The sequence below is a fragment of the Miscanthus floridulus genome, chromosome 3, assembly GCF_019320115.1.
Source record: "Miscanthus floridulus cultivar M001 chromosome 3, ASM1932011v1, whole genome shotgun sequence".
NCBI lineage: Eukaryota > Viridiplantae > Streptophyta > Magnoliopsida > Poales > Poaceae > Miscanthus > Miscanthus floridulus.
In genome coordinates, this window is record NC_089582.1 from 147,118,144 (window position 1) to 147,137,322 (window position 19,179).

General features: G+C 53.8%; 1 protein-coding gene across 1 annotated transcript; it reads right to left on the reverse strand.

Moving 5' to 3' along the window:
• Positions 1–73: 73 nt before the first annotated feature.
• On the reverse strand, positions 74–1,048 carry LOC136547434 (zinc finger CCCH domain-containing protein 2-like). The gene has a single exon (XM_066539382.1). The coding sequence runs from the start codon at positions 1,046–1,048 to the stop codon at positions 74–76; it is 975 nt and encodes a 324-aa protein (XP_066395479.1).
• Between the last annotated feature and the right edge of the window lie 18,131 nt (positions 1,049–19,179).

The window sequence follows — 19,179 nt, forward strand, 5'->3', positions numbered from 1 at the left end:
TAAGTGTTTGTGTGCGTGTGGACGAATGCGCGGGCGGTAATTACTTGCAATCGATCGATCCTTACCTAGCTTTCTACCTCCTCAAGATGTCCATGAAGAGGTCGAAGTGCGAGTAGCCACTGCCCTCAGCCTTAGAGTCTGCCTCGGAGGCGAGGCAGCAGTTGGTCACAATGGCGACGAAGTCGATATCCTCGTCGTCGACGGGCGACGGCGAGGCCTGCAGCAGCGGCGCCGACAGCGGCACCAGCGCCGTGGGGGCAGCAGCAGTAGTAGAAACAGCGGCAAGGGAGGAGGAGGACGACGAAGCGCCGGCGACATCGGAGTGCCGCGTAAGCAGGTGCACGCTGTGGCCCTGCTGCATGGCCTGCGTCACGCGGTCAACCGGACGAGAGACGATCGAGACCGACTGGGAGCGGGAGCGGGAGGATGAGGACGCCGACGCAGCCAGACGTGGGGCGCGCGGGACGAAGACCGGGGGCGGCTGCGTCACGGGGAAGACGACGAGGGGCACTTCCTCGTCCTCACGCCTACGTTGCGCGAGGCAGTGCGCGAAGAAGCAGATCCTGCGCGTGCACTCGGCGCCGCGCTGGCACATGACGGTGCGGAATCTGGTGGGGTGCAGCCACGTCTCGAAGATTCCGTGCGCGTAGCCGCAGTGGAGGCCACGCGCGCAGGTGGGCGTCGCGCTGGACCCGGCGAGCCGGAGCTGCCTCTTGGACTCCTCGTACTCCGGGCACGGCGCGGCGGCGTACCGAAAGCTTCTGGGGTCGCGGCGGCGCGCTCGCTCGCCCCTGTGCGCATACGGGCACGACATCCAAACGTGGTTGCCCGGGAACGGGCACCGTTCCACCTTGTACGTGAACACCCAGAACGAGTCTGGCATGCCCACCCACAGGCGGTGCCCTTGGTGCGCCCACGCGCACCAATTCAGAGAGTCCTCGTTCCGCCGGCCACCACCGTTGGGGCGCGTGCCTCCGTGGCCGTCGCCGGACGTCGATGGCGGACAGCGGAGTTCAGTCGGGACCAGCGGCAAGGAGGAAGCCATCATGAATTGATCAATCTCTCTTATGCTAACACACACTAGCCAGAGCTAGCTAGTAATACGTGCGCTAATAACTAACTACACAGTCACTGGTGTAGATTAGTTTCTGGCTGTGCAAATCTGCATGCGAGGAGATTATGCCCACATGAGCTTGCCGAGGAAGACGAAGTATATCAGGAAAGCATGGTGGCGGTGGTGGTGAGGTTTATTCACTAGTTTCTAGTAATGTGTGTGTTGCGAATGAAGGTTTGTTTGTGAGTTGATGATGGTTTCGAGGCCCCCAGGCATGTATTTATAGGGGCTCAAGTGCTTGCAGTGGCGCTTGTCTCGTACTCGATATATCCCAACGTAGCTTCAAGATGGTGCTGCAGGATACTTTTCTATGTATGGATCATATATCTCCAGTGACATGTCCATGACAGATAGATTCCTCGGCTGCTTCTCCCAGAAGACGCTGTGTGTAAAGATGCCTTGTATCTCTATCCCTGTCACTAGGGGTGCAGCCGTGCATGCCATGCATGAGGAGCGATTTGTCCCATGCCAATGTGATAGGGATCAACCAGAGTGATGTGTACACCCTGTCGCACGCACTTGTGTCATGTGTACAGCATGATGAGAGTGAAACTGCCTGTTAGTAAAGCAACCCATTGTGGGTATATGTGTTTACGTGGTGTGGTGAAGTGTTCTTGTGATTCCGACATGTAAAAAGTGAAGATGACTTTCACTTAGTTAGTTGGGCAAAAAGCCCTGTTGTTGTTTTTTTCCTACTCCGAGCTATTTCCTTTTTGAGAGGAAGATGTTTTCGGGTTTCCCCAGTATACCGTCTCTATATAAGATATATATACATATAAAATAATAATACAATAACACATATATAATTATTTTATGAACTATAAGTTTGGATATATAGTAAATATCTATAACACAAAAAATCATAATAGTAGATTATACCACAACGCAGTATATATGCATGATGTTGTTGTAAACATATATAAGCTGGTAAAAAAATAAGCACTTATATATTTGTGTTGCAGTTGTAAGGTTTATTTCCTTACATTTGATCCTATATTTTGGCCACTTTTCGTGTATCAAAAATCACATTATTTTCACTTACACAACAACAGTTTTAAATCAATCCATGTAAAGTTGTAATTAATATGTAAGAATATTTGCCCCACATCCAAACTATTGTGATTTTAGGGGAATTTTAACATTAATATCACCATGCACCAAATAGCCACAACATGAGCATGATTCGTGCCAAACGAAAGAGGAAAATCAAAGTATAAAAGACAAATAAATACGGGAAATATTAAAAATATGATAGATCTGACTTGGTAGGAGAAGGCCGATTAAAAATAGATGCCGCAATGGACGAGCACTACACCACGACCTTTAAACAACAACTGATTTGGAGTTGCTAAAAGGGGTGTACAGCGATGGACAGTCAGTTGCTAAAGGTTATAGCAACAGACCCTTGCAGTTGCTAATGAAGCCGTCGTTATATGTATACAGCGACGGACATCATCTTTAGCAACGGACAGTTCAACAGTCCAACTTTTAGCGACCGACAACATGATCCAACGCAAAAGCAAAATATTTATAGCAACGGATCATCTATCGCAGTATTTGATATTAGCAATTGACGATTCGAGGACAGGCTTTAGCGACTCACCGTTCAACGCTAATGTCAACATTTAGCAACAGACGTTAGATGCTATTGTAGTGTTGTGGTGTAGTGGAGCTTCAGGCATGACCTAGGAAAAGAATGGATTAAGCATAGTAAGCTTGAAATTCGAAAACCCTTGAAACTTAACCGGTCGCAATAATACCTGGGGGGGGGGGGGGGGGGGGCTGTACAACAAGATTGGCATCAGACAGAGAACACAAGCGAGAGCCATGGCTACATCGCCTTAAGAGCATTGCGATATCAAGTTTGGCGATGGATGTCTACACAAGAACGGTCTGCGAGGGGGGGGGGGGGGGGGGGGGGGGGCGATCGTTGGACCCGCACTATTTATAGCCACGGGCGAGCGGCGAGATGCCCGCATCACCACCGCACACCGACGTGTCGGTGTGTGTCGTTACTGAGAGAAAAGTTTGCGTGCGATAATTTCCGCGGTGCTCATTGTTGTATACGCAGTATTAATATAAAGATAGCGATAGGTGGAATCCTATGGGCGGCGAAATAATGTACCTATTTGCAATTCATCTTTTTTTGGCCATATTTTAATGCAAACATCTCTTTGCCATAATACCATTGTAAATTTTCCGGATGAAATTTTTATCTAGTTTTGATATATGCTAAAATAATATTTTTTTATACATTTCCTTTTCTAGATTTTCTTTTTTCTATATTTTGAAAAATATTATTTATCTACTGTTAGTGGCTATGAATTTCCTTTATTTATGGGTGCTAAATTACGTATACGACTGTGCGTGGTAAATTAAACTAACCACTGTAATAATACCACACGCGTGTAACTGTGTATAGTAGCATGCATGCCAACACTTGCATACATGGAAAAAGCACGTACGGCCATGGCCATGCAATCGTGACAGTGACTATTGTCTGTGCCACGTCGACACAGGTGAGGCCGGACCGCTGTTGTATTCCTTCCGTCGTGTCACCCACGAAACTAAAACCGGTGTGCCGACTCCGGAGAGTAGTGACGTAGCACCCTGGTTATTATTATTATATTCATTAATTATTATCCTTCTAATAAAAAGGGTACTTTTCCATCATATCCCAAACGACAAGTTACACCAACAACAACGTACTGCCTTGCACTAAAATCCACTGGCTTACCATGCACAACCAACAGTCACGCGTGTGGTTACCTAGGCCTAGTCTTGTGGTGTACGTACCATGCACACGGTGTCTATCTTCATCTACAAGATCATCATCATCTATATATCTCTATCGTTTTTTATTATTATATCTTGTTATACGTTGCTAAACACAGCAAGCCATGTATATATAGCCAACCGTTTTTCGATCTATCTCTATATATGTACATCTGCTAATCAGCGAAAAGCAAAGGGAAAAAAAGAAGTACTAAAAAGCCAGTAGCAGCTTTATCTAATAGTATAATATAATTGCATGCATCTGTTAATTAGCTTTCGATCCAAGCGATAGATGCTCTAGCCGCAGACGACGACGACCACGCGCTCGGGCCGGCCGGCGAGCGTTTCTGTGAAACGGCCAGCGACATCGCCGGGAGGACACACGGCAGCGTCCGCAGCATGCAGGCCGGCCCGCGTCCGGCCACCTCATCTCGCAAGGCGACGACGACGCCAAGTCAGATCATATCCATGCCATGCGTGGCGAGTGACGGCGTCCGTCAGCACGCAAGTCAGACAGATAGCAGCAACTAACAGCAGGCGGCGGCGCACAACACGTCTCCTCCCCTGCGTACCTCATCGTTGGATCTGATCAGTAGTTTTTAAGTTATATAGGTTGATAAGGGGCGAAGCTACAGCTTGCCGTTGGGGTCCGCCGACCTCAATAAATTTCTGAAACTTTAATGGAACATTACTATATACAGTGTTGATTAGTTTCTAATAGCCACGCTATCTTTAAAGAAGACACCGATGGTTATCTAGCTTAGATTCGTCCTGGAATGATTGGTTTGCACATGATACGTTGCGGTTTTTGTTGGAGAAGCCGACAGGGAGATCCCACACTAGCGATCGGAACCATGCATGCATCCGTCATCCGTGGACTGCAGCAGATACATGCTGGCGTGTTTGGTTAGGAGCGGTGTGCCCCACTCACTCGTTTTTTTTTTTTTTTTGAGATTGATTGAGAAAGTGCCCCACTCACTCAGAGACCGGACATTCGTATTGTTGGGCTGTTCAGTCTGGGCCTTCACGACGACTACATCTCTCGGCCTAGCCCAGTAGGCTGACTGGGCCTCCTGACCGGCTGTCACGTTTACCGGTGATGTGAAGCCATTGCTCCACCTGCAAGAAGATTTCGGGCTAGGGTAGTCCTAAGTCCTATCGGACTACCCTAGCCCGAAATCTTCTTGCAGGTGGAGCAATGTCCTCGTACCGTTACTACATACAAGTGAAAAAAACAACTTTAGAAGCGGTACTGCTGGTATAGGGCGTCCATCCACCCGAACGATGCCGATGGTGAGCCGCGACATAGCCCAACGACCGCTCATCCACTCGCCCTCACCCTAACCGTTCTAAAAAAAGAAATAACCTTTTTATCCCTTCTGTCCCCTCATCTCCACCGTAGCGGCTTGCGGCTACCACTCTGTTCGTCCCGTCCTGAACGCAGATGCCACTCTACCTCGCTGTTGCTGCGCCCCCCATCCGGCGTCGCTGGCTCGCCCTCGTCGGAAGAGCTTCTCGCCCCCTCCGTCGCACGCGCTGGTGCTGGTGGTGCTCACTTCGCCCGTTGCGTGCGTCGCCTACCCGACCGAGCCAAGATCGATGCTAGTGGCACTGGTGGTGCTGGTGGCGGTGGTGTGAGTGCGCGCCATTGGCGCTGGTGCGCCCGCCGGGCTGAGCCAAGCCTAGTGTTGGTGGCAGTGGTGCTTGCACGCCGTCGCTCGCTGCCAGCTCCGATCCCGGCGGCTGGAATCAACCGGCCCTGACCTTCCCCTCCAATATGTTGCATATGTATGTTTCAATTATTTCAGACGTTTCATATGTATGTTGAAATTGCTTCATTTTGATGTCGCAAAAGTAAATCGGGGGATGTTGCACATGTTGCAAGTGTTCCAGATGCATGATGCAAGCGTTTATTCAAAATGTTTCGTCTGTTTCCAGACGTATGTTGCAATCGTTTTTGATCTAGATGTTGCATATGTTTCACACATATGTTTCAATAGTATTGTCACTACCTGGTCCTAACACCCTTGTGAGCATCAGCATCATGAGCATATTTGCATTTGAAATCATCTAGTTAGAAATTGAATGCTGCATTAAATTGCTCACTGTTGGATTGACGGAGAATTCGCCAGCACCACCGGCTTATCTGCTAGTTCACTAGCACGCTGTCAGTCAGTAACCTGACACCACCGGAGAGTCCGCCATCACGACGGATTGTCCGATACGATCATCCCATGCAGAAATGTGAGGTGTCACTTTGTGAATCACTTGGTCCCACACTTCACCACAGTTGTCGATCTCATGGACACACCAAGGCAGATAGTCCACCAGCTCACTCTTACACTCCGACTCTCTCTCTAGTTCATCTCTCTACTCTCTCTCACACTCAAGCAAGGAGGAGAAGGAAAGGAGGAGAAAGGAGAAGGGATTGAAGCTTGGAAGCAGCAAGAGATGGCCGTGGAGATCACCTAGAGGTTATCGTCCACAAGAGGTAGGGATTGTGTCTTTAGAAGCCAAAACGTAGAAAACATCGATTTGTGGCCTAGAGTTAGTTTGCACCCAATGTAGTTAGAATTAGCCAGCTAGATATATTCTATAGAACCCTAGTAGTCTACCCTAAAGATGGTTTATACATGCAAGCACCATGGGTGAAGATTTGGATCTCGAGTTACTATAAGGTGTTCACTATCAGTGTCGACGGAGGGTCCGACATCACCAGCGGAGTATCCATCAGTATTGAATGCCTCACTGCTCACCTGCACAGAACACGTCTATAACCCACCGGAGTGTCCGTCACTACATCGGAGCATCTGATGAGTCATACGCCCAAGACAGAAGAGTGTCCAGAGAACCTAGATCACAGTTTTGGTACAACGGAGTGCTCGTCGATATTCCAGAGTGTCCGCTGAATTATAGACTAGAAACTAGAGAGCAGTCGGTTCCTAAAGATGATCCGTCACTCGCACGAAGTATCCGATGGAGCCTGAACCCTTAGTAGCCCACAACACCTACAGACCTGATCTGACGGATGGTCCGCCACAGTTGACAGAACTTTTCAATAGGATCACCTTTTACACCGAGAGATTTTCGAGAGCACATACTTCATACCGGAGAGTCTGATCCTAGTTCAGAGAGTCCGATGGATCTAGAGAGCCAATATCCCACTAAGTCCCAATAACCACCGGACCGTCCGACATCCACACCGGACTACCCGATAGTTATCAGTCAATAGATAACCAGTGCCTAGCTACGCACTCACTCATGTGTCACTAAAGCATAAACAACTAAGAATCGTTGCATAGCATGAGCATGTACTTTACGTAGTTCACTCATCAAGCATCATGCATGTATAGGTGACCTGATTTCCGAAGAACCTGTTGAGGTGGAGCCTCAGGAGGAAGAAGCCATTGATCCTAGCAACGACGTTCAAGGCAGGCCCTTATGCATCCCTATGCTTTACAAATGCATAATGAACTATGTTTATCTACTGCATTGCTATGTTACTATATGACTAGTGAACCAGGAATGTAATTACCTATGTCAAGCCTTATCCATATACTGTCACACCAATCAACCATACATGTCTTGTTTGACAACCATGCTTAGTATGCTTAGATCTTAGAAGTCGAGCTAATGATGTGTTTTTCATTACTCGCGCGATGATAGGATGATAATCCACTAAGCAAGACCTTGGGAAGGGATCAACACTAGTTTCACTTGGGAATGGTATGAACATTGGTCGGCAGGGGGTATGGTCATGGCAAGATGGGGATTTTTGGATGACATAGCTTGCTTACCAGTTAAGGACCGTGTATCCGTGGTAGTGAGTATGAACTTAAAATTGTATAGACCACTTGTTGCCAATGGGGGTGACAAGACAAGTAACTGATTGCGACCATCTTATTAAGACAGGAAGGTAAATTAAATAATTTTGAGAATTGAGGAGGTGGGTAAAATGTCCGGTTTTGGAGTTCCAGTAGGAATGCTGGACTACAAGTCTACAATAGTTCCATGGTTGTGCGCTTGTGCATATGTTCAACTGGGTCTATCCTATATTTCTATACAGAATTGAGCGACTAAAAAAAATAAGTCTTTTTAGTCAGTAAGTATGTGGTTGAACTTTAATCTAGAAATGCGAACAATCCCTTGTTCTAGCAGAAGAAAATTTCAAGATGTGGAAATGGTATCCTAGTTCTAGCAGAAGAAAATCTCAGTTCCATGCATGCTTGTTGCTTGATGGCAGGCAACATACAAGTACAAATATTCACGGCGTGGACTCGGCGTGTCCCGTTGCGGATTCTTACAGGTAACTCTCACAGTTGCATGCAGATTTCTTCTTCTTGGTTCCCCGCCCAGCCGCCCTGCTGCGCTGCTCCCGAAGCCGCCACGTGCATCAACCCCGGTGCCGCTAGACCTGCACGGATGGAATGGAAATGGATAGCACGCCGCCGGAGCGAATTTTTTTTTAATATTTTTTTAAAACTAATTTTAAATCTAACACTGTTGTGGGTGTTTCGGACCGGGGGGGTCCTCAACCGACTAGTGAATTTGTTCTGCGTGCTCCCGATTCCGGATGGTGATGCAAAGAGACACAAGATTTATACTGGTTCGGGCAATCGGTGCCCTACGTCCGGTCTGAGAGATCGAACTTGTATTCCTTGCACCAAAGTGTTCGTAGTAGGGGGTTACAAGCTAAGGGAGAGAGGAAACTAGTCCCAGGTCTCGGCAAGGTGCCGTGTGGGCCGTCTGAGACGTTGCTCTCAAGCGGCTGGAATGTGTGCGCGTGTGTGTTATCAAGTGTTCTCCTCCCCCTCTAAGTGGCCCAAGTCTTCTCCTTTTATAGTTGAAGGGAGGACAAGGACAGTACATGTATTACTATGCGGCGTCATGCCAACAGGGGCGGCATGTCCGAACCCTATGGCCTGTTCCTATGGCGGCGTGGTCATCAGAGTGGTCCATCCTTGGAGTACTGGGGCGGCGTGGTCGTCCCATCATATCCTGTGCGTCGTGGGAGCCCCGGGAATGCCTCGGAGTGGACGCGGCGGCGAACGTGCAAGCCACTGTGGACAGACTGTGCGTGAGGCCGAGACTTGGTCGGTGCCGAGGCTTGTACTGCGGTGGGGGGGGGGGGGTCTCGGCAGGCACGAACCCCAAGATCACCAAGGCCCTGGTGTACAGTGCCGAGGTCTTGAGCGAGCGGCTGATCATGGGTACAGCGTTAGGACACAGTGGCCGGTAATCCCCATCGTACCCTGTCCCAGCCGGTATGGCGCTGATCATGGACACATTGTTAGGACATAGTGGCCGGTAATCCCCGCCGTGCCCTGTCCCGGTCGGTATGGCGCTGATGCGACCTCGGGTCGCGTCGGCCATTCTGTGGCGTTAAGCCACCGTCCGGCTGAGATTGTGCGAGTGGTTGAAGCATTAATGAGACATGACGCGCTGTCGGGAGGGTCGACCGAGGCGGGGGGCGACGGACCGTGGACAAGCCAGCCTCGAGCGACACGGAGAATGAGGCCTCGCGCGAGATGGAGATCAGGCTCCTTGCTGAGGCCTCGCGCAAGAGGCCTCGCACGATACGGAGAACGCGCCTCGTGCCGAGGCCTTCCGTGGAGAGCCTCGGGCGAGGCGGAGACGGCGTTCCCTGCCGAGGCCTTCCCTGGGGAGCCTCGCACGAAGCGGAGTTTACGTCAGGATGCCGAGGCCTCCTGCTCGAGGCTCGAGGTGAGGAGGGGGAGGACCCAGTGGGCTTGATCATGGCGGGTGAGGGGCCCACGACTTACCTTCTAGCTTTTATTATTTTTTTAGATGGGACTTTAGCGACCCATTTGATGTTTTGCTTAGGGTACCCCATTCTAAGGTACCCGACAGTAGCCCCCGAGCCTCGGGGGGAGTGCGTGCACTCCCCTTGAGGTTTTGCCGAGGCTTGGTTCATTCCTGCCCCGTAGGAATTGGGGTTTGTACTTTGAGGTTCCGGTGGGTGCGCGCGAGTGCACCCGCCGGGTGTAGCCCCCGAGCCCCTGGAGGAGTGGAGTTACTCCTCTAGGGGCTTTCTTCGTTTCCGTGTCTGAATGAGTAGTTCTTATTGCATTTGCCGAGCCCCCAAGCGCAAGTTCGGGTTGCGGAGGTCTCGGCGAGGCTGCAGGAAAAAAGCCCTCTAGCCTCCGCATGGAGCGAGAGGTTCGTCAGGAGTCCCCTGACTTTGGGTATGATCCTCATGCTTCCTTTTGCTCGGAAGGAGGGGTGGAATGTGCCAGGCTACCCTCGATGGGCATGAGCGTGGACACTTCCGGTGAGCTGTTAGCGGGTAGTCCGAGTGGAGGCCCAAGCCCCATTCGCTGGAGGACGGCTAGCGGTCTAGAGACGCACTCCAAGAGTACCAGGGGGTTTCTCTAGTGGGTGCCGAGGCCATTCGCGGGCCTCGGTGGCTCGGTGCCTCCCTACGGTGGGATCCCATTCGGATACTTCCCCGCCGGTCTCGGACATGACTTAGGACGCCCCGAGCGACCGTTTGCTCGGGCCTGGGCCATTCGTAGGCTCGCCCCGATGTCGTCCCTAACTCTGTTGCCCTGGGACATCTGTCAAAACCTTTTGGAGGCCCAGCCTTCGAACCCCTGGACCGTAACGGGCTTGGTGCCCTTTATCGTGTTTATAGCAAAACCTCTAGCGCGGTTTTTGGATCGTTTGTCTTTGTCTTGGGTGTTCTGGCCCTTTCATCTGATCTTCACATGTCCTTTTCGTTCGGACGGAGGGTTAGTTTGTCAAGCCCATTCTGGTCTCGGCAAGGTTGCAGGAAGAGCCCCTAGCCTCTGCGTGAGAGGGCCGTCGGGAGTTCTCCTGACTTTTTATACGCCCCTCGCGCGTGAGGGTTTGTTTGCTGAGGCCCCTTTGGGCGTGAGCCCAGGTCATGGGGTCTCGGCATATTTGTAGGAGGAGCCCCCTAGCCTCTGCATAGGGCGAGAAGGCCGTCGGGGGTTCCCCTGACTTTTTATGCGACCCTCGCGTTTCCTTTTCGCTCAGAAGGAGGGGTGGAATGTGCCTCGCCACCCTCAATGGGCACGAGCGGTGGCACTTCTGGTGAGCTGTTATCGGGTAGTCCGAGTGGAGGCCTGAACCCCGTTCGTTAGGGGACGGCTAGCGGTCCAGAGACACACTCCAAGAGTACCAGAGGATTTTTCTAGTGGGTGCCGAGGTCGTTCGTTGGGCCTCGGTGGCTCGGTGCCTCCCTACGGTGGGATCCCATTCTGATACTTTCCTGCCGGTCTCGGACATGACTTTGGGCGTCCCAAGCGTTTCGCTCGCTTGGGCCTCGGCCCCGTATAGGCTCGCCCACAGTCGCCCCTGACTCTATTATCCTAGGGCGGCTGTCGAAACCCTTTGGCGTCCAGCCTTCGAACCCCTAGATCGTAATAGGCTCAGAGCCCGGTTCCTTCCTATGAAAGGAACAGGCCGTGGGGAATATCTCCCCTATTGGCTCGGCAACGAGTGGCGCGCCTTTTGAGGTGGTTTTATGGGGAGGCGAAACAACGCTTGCTGCCATAGTGGTCGAGTGTGACATGATGGACAGGACGTAACTGTCCTCGCATTTAATGCGGGAGACATGGGCACGTGGGCCGCCGAAATTGGCTCATGGTTAACCACGCCGGACGGGGGAAAACCTCCCCGATTTCATCGCCCGTTCGTTTTGCCTCCTCCCTGCATAAATACCCGAGGACTCTCGTCCCTCCTCGTCTTACCTTGCCCGTATTAGCATCGCCTCCGTCGAGCCATCGCCAGAGCAGCGAGTGCCAGGGAGGAGAGGAGAGGAGAGTGAGCCTAGGGAGAAAGCAAGAAAAAGCGAGAGCATAGGAGGGAGAGAGAGAAAAAAACTCACCGCCGCACCTGATTCCTCCGTCGCACCCATGGCCGGCAACGTCGTCGTTGTCGAGGCAGACCCTTGGGATCCGTCAGACGTCACCGAGGAGATGCTCCAGTCGCTTGTCGATGGTGGACTCCTCTGCCCGGTGACAGACCCTAGTAGGCCAGAGTGGATTGCTCCATACGGTGAGCTGGAGCCGAGGCCCCACGACGGCTACGTCGTGAGCTTCGTTTCCTTCCATGAGCGCGGCCTCGGTGTCCCAGCGGACTGGTTCATGCTGGCGCTCCCGCACTACTATGGTGTGGAGCTCCACAATTTTAATCCCAACTCCATCGCTCAGGCGGCTATCTTTGTTGCCGTCTATGAGGGGTATTTGGGGATCGCTGCCCATTGGGAGTTGTGGCTCCACCTATTCCAGGCGGGGCACACTACCAAGCCGACGGGCACGTCGGGTAAGAGGAAGGCGTCGAGGGCCGGAGGCTACACCCTCCAAGTGCGTCAGGACCACCTACACCTCTACATCCTGGCCCAACTCGCGTCCTCCAACCGCCGGTGGTACACGAGTTGGTTTTACCTCCACAACGACGATGGAGGACTCCCTCCCTATACTGGGTGGATTGTGGAGAGTTGCTCGGAGAAGTGGAAGTGGGGTGTCCTGAAGGTCGACCAGTCCAAGCTGGAGCCGCTCCTAGAGGGGCTGGCGAGGCTGCGGGGCCATGGCCTCACCGTCGCTGTGGTCGTGGCCGCCTTCCACCGCCGGAGAGTGCTGCCGCTGATGGCTCGGTAGCGGTGGCTGTTCGAGATGAGGCCGGGTGAGCCCGTGGAAGGCACCCGGATGTCTTCCTCCACCCTCTCCGATAAGGAAATTCTCCGTCGGGTGGGGGAGACGGTAGATGCGAAGTTGAGGGGCGGCAACCTGACCCTCTTCACGATGCAACCGTCGTGGGGGTTCCTTTCTCTGGTAAGTCGAGTGCCGCTGTAGCCTCTGAGCCTCCTCAATCTTCCCTTATCCCTTGTTTCCTTATGCGCGTTTGTCATTCCTTCAGGGGATGAGGGATGTGCGCTCCTCTCCGTCGCCCGTTCCCAAGGACACGGGGCGGCGGGCAACCAACTACGCTTACGCCGATGTGTAGAAGAAGCGAAAGGACGCTAAGGCGGCGAGGCGCACGAAGCACATCCTTACGCGCGAGGCATTGGATAAGCACCGCCGTCAGCAACGGAAGGATGGTCTCCCGTTGGAGGAATCCCCATCGACATCGTTGTCGACGGAGGCCTCAGACGGGAACGACAAGGGCGAGGGAGGGTGAGGTCCCCTGGACCACCTTCCTGATGTTGTGGAGGTGGCGCCCAGGGCGTCGGCAAGCAGCCTGGCACCCCCAAGAAGGGGAGGAGAAGCGGACCCGGGGCCGGTGGTTGCCCGCTCTAGGGCCGAGGTCGATACGCCCGTGGCGCGGGCGTTAGGCAAACGCGCCGTCAGCCTGGTAGGCTCGGTGGCTATGGCGGAGCAGGTGGCGGTGGAGGCAATGCCCCCGCCCCCGCAGAGGACCGAAGGGGCGCCGGGGTTCGCTGAGGACCGACGGCGCCGATGGATACAGACGCGACGGCACTACCGCCGCCTCCGCCGTTGCGGATGAGGTTTGTTGTGGCGAAGCGGGGGCCGCCCCGTTCTAAGTAAGTGTATTTTTGGCAGGGTCATAGTGTCTTCTGTTCGCTTTTTTGGTCTCGCACTGACCCTGTAGGTTAATTTTCTTTAGTCGGAAGCGGCCTGCGGATGACCTCCCCTTGGCGCCCCTCAAGGCGCTTAAGGCGGGCCCCGGCTCCTCCGCCCACTGGGTGGCGAAGGCATAAGCTGCCATCCAATGTGGCGTGGCGTTGGCGAGGGTCGACCCAAAGGAACCGGCCGCCCAAGGAGGGGTTGCCAAGGCGGCCCCTACATGGTCGGATGGGGCCATCGTGCCCTTTGTTGTCGAGGCTCCCGGGGCCTCCGAGGCTGAGGCGATGGAGGCCCCGGTGCCCACGACCGCCGAGACTGCAGTGTCCACGGTCGGTGTTTCTGCGTCTGCCGAGGCCATAATGGCGGAGGCCGGAGCCCCTGAGACCGCCGAGGCCATGATTGCAGAGGCTGGAGCCCCCGAGGTCACCAAGGCTGTCGTGATGGCGGCGAGGCCGTCTGTGCAGGAGGTGCAGGCGGTGGAGGCCTCGGCCGTGCCCTTGGCTTAGGGCCCGCTGTTGTTGCGAGAGAGCGCCCGGGAGACGGAGGTCTATCCGATCTCCTCCGACGATACTTCTCGGGCGTGGGAGGTGGTTGATGCCGAGGAGACCGATGCCATGGGGCAACCGGTGCCGCTCTTGGACGAGGGAAGCTCGACCCTCATACTTCCGGTGAGCTCTTGGACGAACTGCCTGGAGTCGCCCAGGTTTGTGTTTTCCTTTCTCGCGTGACGTTGTTCTTTTCTCGGTTTTGTCGCAATCAAAGACCTCTGCTCTGCCTCCTCAGGAGCTCGAGACCCAGTCCCTCAGGAAGTCAGTCTTCCTCCGGTGGGAGAGGGGAGTCTGGGACCAGCTTCAGCGGTAGAGGGGCCTTCTTGCCGATGCTAACGAGCTTCTGTCGGCATGAAGCGCAGAGGTGGAGGACCTCCGCCTTCGCTGTGCCGACACAAAGGTCGAGGTGGCCACAGCCCAGACACAGCTCGCCCCCTTGGTGGCGCGGATCAAGGAGCTGGAGGAGGAGCTTACCCGCGCCGTCAGCGATCGGGATGCCTTCAGATCCCGGGCTGAAGAAGCGACGGCCTCGGGCAAGGCCCTCGCTGGGCAGCTGGGGGCAGAGGAGAGCGTGCACCGGCTGACCAAAGGCGCTTTGAATGAGGCCCTTGCTTCGGTTGAGGCCTCGCAAATTGAGGCTATGGTTTTGAGGGGGGCGGTCGAGGGTGAGTTCTAGTCCCCTTGTTTCGTTTCCTTCTCCTTATGTTCGCTCCCTAACTTCTTTGTATGACGCAGAGCTGGGGAGTGAAGCTTCCAGGGCGGCGGCCGGGACCCGACGCTGGGAGCAGAATGCCAAGGGTGAGTTCCGTGGGCTTCCGTCCCTAACTTGGGTTGTTTTTTCTCTGGCTCGACCTCATTCCATTTTCTGCGGTGTAGAGTCAGAGGCAGATTTCGCTCGAGCCGTCGAGGCTTCCAGCGCGGTGCAGACAGTGCTCGACAACGAGATTGAGGAGCATGAGGCACTAAAACATGCCGCCCTTTCCACCTACGAGGCCTTGGAGGTCGAGGGGGTTCAGTCAGGCAGCTCCCTTGGGAGTCGCTTGATTGCACTGAGCAGCCAGGTGCGCGAGCGACTCCGAGGGGCGCTGCACACGGGTGTCAAGCGGGCGATGGCCGTCATCTCCTCTCACTACCTTGGCGTCGACCTCCTGGCCATCAGTGATGGCTATGTTCTGCCTGATGATGATGAGGAGGCCAACGCGGCGGTTGCGAAGCTGATGGAGGCGGTGGAGGGCCCTGGCACGGCACTAGCGACGCTCTTCGAAGAGGTGGTGGTTCCTCCCCTACCATCTGCCGGTGCTGAAGGCCCCGAGCCTTAATCTGGGCCCTAGGGGCTATGTAAAGATAAAACAGGGGTTATTTTTGTATCATAATGTTTATGGCCGTCGAGGCCCCTATTTCTAAAGTATTTGTGTTTCTTAGTTGTTTTTCTCATGCTTTCGAGCCTTTGTCCTCTGTTGCTTCTGATCAGATTTCGTTTGCAAAATACCCCTTTGGGGCCTAAGCTGTCCCTTGAGCGAGAGGTAGTGAGGGAGTGCCGTAGCCTGGGGGTGTAGGCCATCTCATGACTCTACCGGCCTCTTGCTTAGGAAATAGACCTTGGTCCGAGGAGTCTTTACAAATGATTCGTCAGAGCCCGCTAGAGTCTTGGCGTAGGAATTTTTGTGAAAAACAACTAAAGAATGGTGCGTGGGACCTAGGGGGAGTCCCCCATCTAGCCCCTGAGGGAGGCTTGGTTCTTCCAAGGCAGAGCCAAGTCTCCCTTGTCGTGTTGATTGTGTTGCCGAGACCTACGATGGGCTCGGGGGGTTTCTCAAAAAATAAGACCAACTAAAGAACGCTTTTTAATTGTATTTCGGGAAATGACATATACAATGCTTGGAAATTTAGGGATAAAAGCGACGTAGCTATTCTATGTTCCAAGCGTTGGTGAAGATTTCGCCCTTCTCGTTGGCCAGCTTGTAGGTCCCGGGCTTTAGTACTTGGGCGATGATGTATGGTCCTTCCCATGGTGGGGTCAGCTTGTGGCGACCCTTGTTGCTCTGTGCTAGCCTCAACACTAGGTCACCTACCTTCAAGTCTTGGCCTCGGATGTGTCAGGCCTGATAGCGCCATAGGCTCTGCTGGTATTTGGCCGAGTGTAGTAGCGCGACGTCTTGGGCTTCCTCCAGCTGATCAAGGGCGTCCTCTTGGGTGGTGCGGTTACTTTGTTCGTTATAGGCTTGCAGCCTCGAGAAACCATATTCTAGGTCGGTGGGGAGGATGGCCTCGGCCCCATAGACTAGGAAGAAAGGCGTGAATCCCGTGGCTTGGCTTGGAGTGTTCCTCAGGCTCCAGATGACCGACGGGAGTTCGGCGAGCCATTTCTTGCCAAACTTTTTCAACCAGTTGTGAATCCTTGGCTTGAGGCCTTGTAGGATCATGCCGTTGGCACGCTCCACTTGGCCATTGGTCCTTGGGTGTCCTACGGCCAACCAGGCCACTCGAATGTGGTGGTCATCGCAAAACGTCAGGAACTTTTTGCTGGTGAACTGTGTCCCGTTGTCGGTGATGATAGTGTTGGGGACCCCAAACCTGTGGATAATGTCAGTGAAGAATAGCACCACCTGCTCAGATTTGATTCGATTGATTGGATGAGCCTTGATCCATTTGGAGAACTTGTCGATTGATACCAGTAGATGGGTGTAGCCCCCGGGGGCCTTTTGTAGAGGCCCGACCATGTCGAGCCCCCACACGGTGAACGGCCATGTGATGGGGATGGTTTGCAAGGCCAGGGATAGGAGATGTGTCTGCTGGGCGTAGTACTGGCATCCCTCGTAGGAGCGTACTAGTTTGGTAGCATCGACGACTGCCGTTGGCTAGTAGAATCCTTGGCGGAAAGCATTCCCTACGAGCGTCCGAGGCGCCTCATGGTGCCCGCAAGCGCCTGCGTGTAAGTCCCAAAGTAGGGCTTGGCCCACCTCGGTACTGATACACCATTGGAGGACACCTGAGGGACTTCGCCTGTACAGTTCATCATTGTAGAGGGCATAGGTCTTGGCTCGGCGCGCAAGCCATCGCGCCTCGGTTCTATCGTCAGGGAGCTCCCCTCGATCAAGCCAATCGAGGAACGGGACTCGCCAATCCGAGTTCTGATCAGTCTACGGAGGCTCGGTGTTGACTTCCATGACCTCGGGCTCGGTCGAGGGGGTCTCGGCAGTAGAGGGAGCGTTGAGCTTTGCCGTGGGTTCTAGAGGTGGACCCTCCTCTATTGCCGAGGTGTAGCCAATGGATGGTTTGTGGAGGTCTCTAGCGAAGATGTTCGGGGGGACCGGGGCTCGTGTCGAGGCCATCTTTGCCAGCTCGTCGGTGGCCTCGTTGTACTTTTGCGTGACGTGATTTAGTTCGAGACCGTCGAACTTGTCTTTTAGGCGTCGTACCATCTTGCAGTAAGCCTCCATTTTGGGGTCGAGGCAGTTTGACTCCTTCATCACTTGATCTATGATGAGCCACGAGTCGCCTCGGACGTCGAGGTGCCGTGCCCCAAGCTCGATGGTGACTTGCAAGCCATTGATGAAGGCCTCGTATTCGGCCACATTGTTGGAGGCGGTGAAGTGGAGCCGCACCATGTAGCACATGTGTACTTCGAGGGGCGAAATGAAGAGCAGGCCCGTGCCTACCCCGGTCTTCATCAGGGATCCGTCGAAGTACAGGGTCCAGCACTCCGTCTGAATTTGAGCAGGTGGCAGTTGGGTATATGTCCATTCAGCCACGAAATCGGCCAAGACCTGAGACTTGATCGCTTTTTGAGGCGCAAAGGTCAAGGTTTCCCCCATAAGCTCGATAGCCCACTTGGCTATCCTGCCCGAGGCCTCCCGGTTATGAACTATCTCGCCTAGGGGGAAGGATGATACCACAGTCACTGGGTGTGACTCAAAGTAGTGGCGTAGTTTGCGCCGGGCCAGGACCACGGTGTAGACCAGCTTTTGGATGTGGGGGTAGCGTGCTTTGGTCTTGGAGAGCACCTCGCTGATGAAATAAATAGGTTGTTGGGTGGGCAGAGTATGCCCTTCTTCCTGCCTTTCTACCACTACGGCGGCGCTGACCACTTGGGTCGTTGCGGCGACGTAGAGTAAGAGGGCCTCGTCCATGGCCGGGGGGATCAGGACGGGAGGATTGGTGAGCAGCCTCTTGAGTTTGTTGAGGGCTTCCTCGGCCTCGGGGGTCCAAGAAAAACGCTCGGACTTTCTCAAGAGTCGGTACAGAGGCAACCCTTTTTCGCTGAGGTGTGAGATGAAGCGGCTTAGGGCCGCAAGGCATCCCATGACCCTCTGCACTCCCTTGAGGTCTCTGATTGGTCCCATGCTGGTTATGGCCGAGATCTTCTCTGGGTTGGCTTCAATGCCGCGTTCCGAGACTATGAATCCTAGGAGCATGCCTCGGGGGACCCCGAACACATACTTCTCGGGATTGAGCTTGATGCCCTTCTCTCTAAGGCATTTGAAGGTTATTCTTAAGTCATCGACGAGACCCTCGGCTTTTCTGGTCTTGACCATGATGTCGTCTACGTAGGCCTCGACAGTCCACCCAATGTTGTCACCAAAGACCTGGGTCATGCATCGTTGGTACGTGGCACCTGTGTTTCTGAGGCCGAAGGGCATCATCACGTAGCAATACATGCCGAAGGGTGTGATGAAAGAAGTCACGAGCTGGTCAGACTCTTTCAACTTGATCTGATGGTAACCAGAATACGCATCGAGGAAAGACAAGGTCTCGCACCCTGTGGTGGAATCAACAGTTTGATCGATTCGAGGTAATGGGAAAGGGACCTTTGGACAGGCTTTGTTCAAACCGGTGTAGTCTACGCACATCCTCCATTTCCCATTTTTCTTCTTGACTAGCATGGGGTTAGCCAACCACTCTGGGTGGGACACTTCTTTGATGAACCTGGCCACCAAGAGTTTCTATATCTCCTCACCGATGGCCCTACGCTTTTCCTCGTCGAAGCGGCACAGGCGTTGCCTCACCGGTTTAGATCTAGCCCGAATGTCCAGGGCGTGCTCGGCGACCTCCCTTGGTATGCCGAGCATGTCCGAGGGACTCCATGCGAATATGTCGGCGTTCACATGGAGAAAGTCGATGAGCACGGCTTCCTATTTGATGTCGAGGGTGGCGCTGACCCTCAGCACTC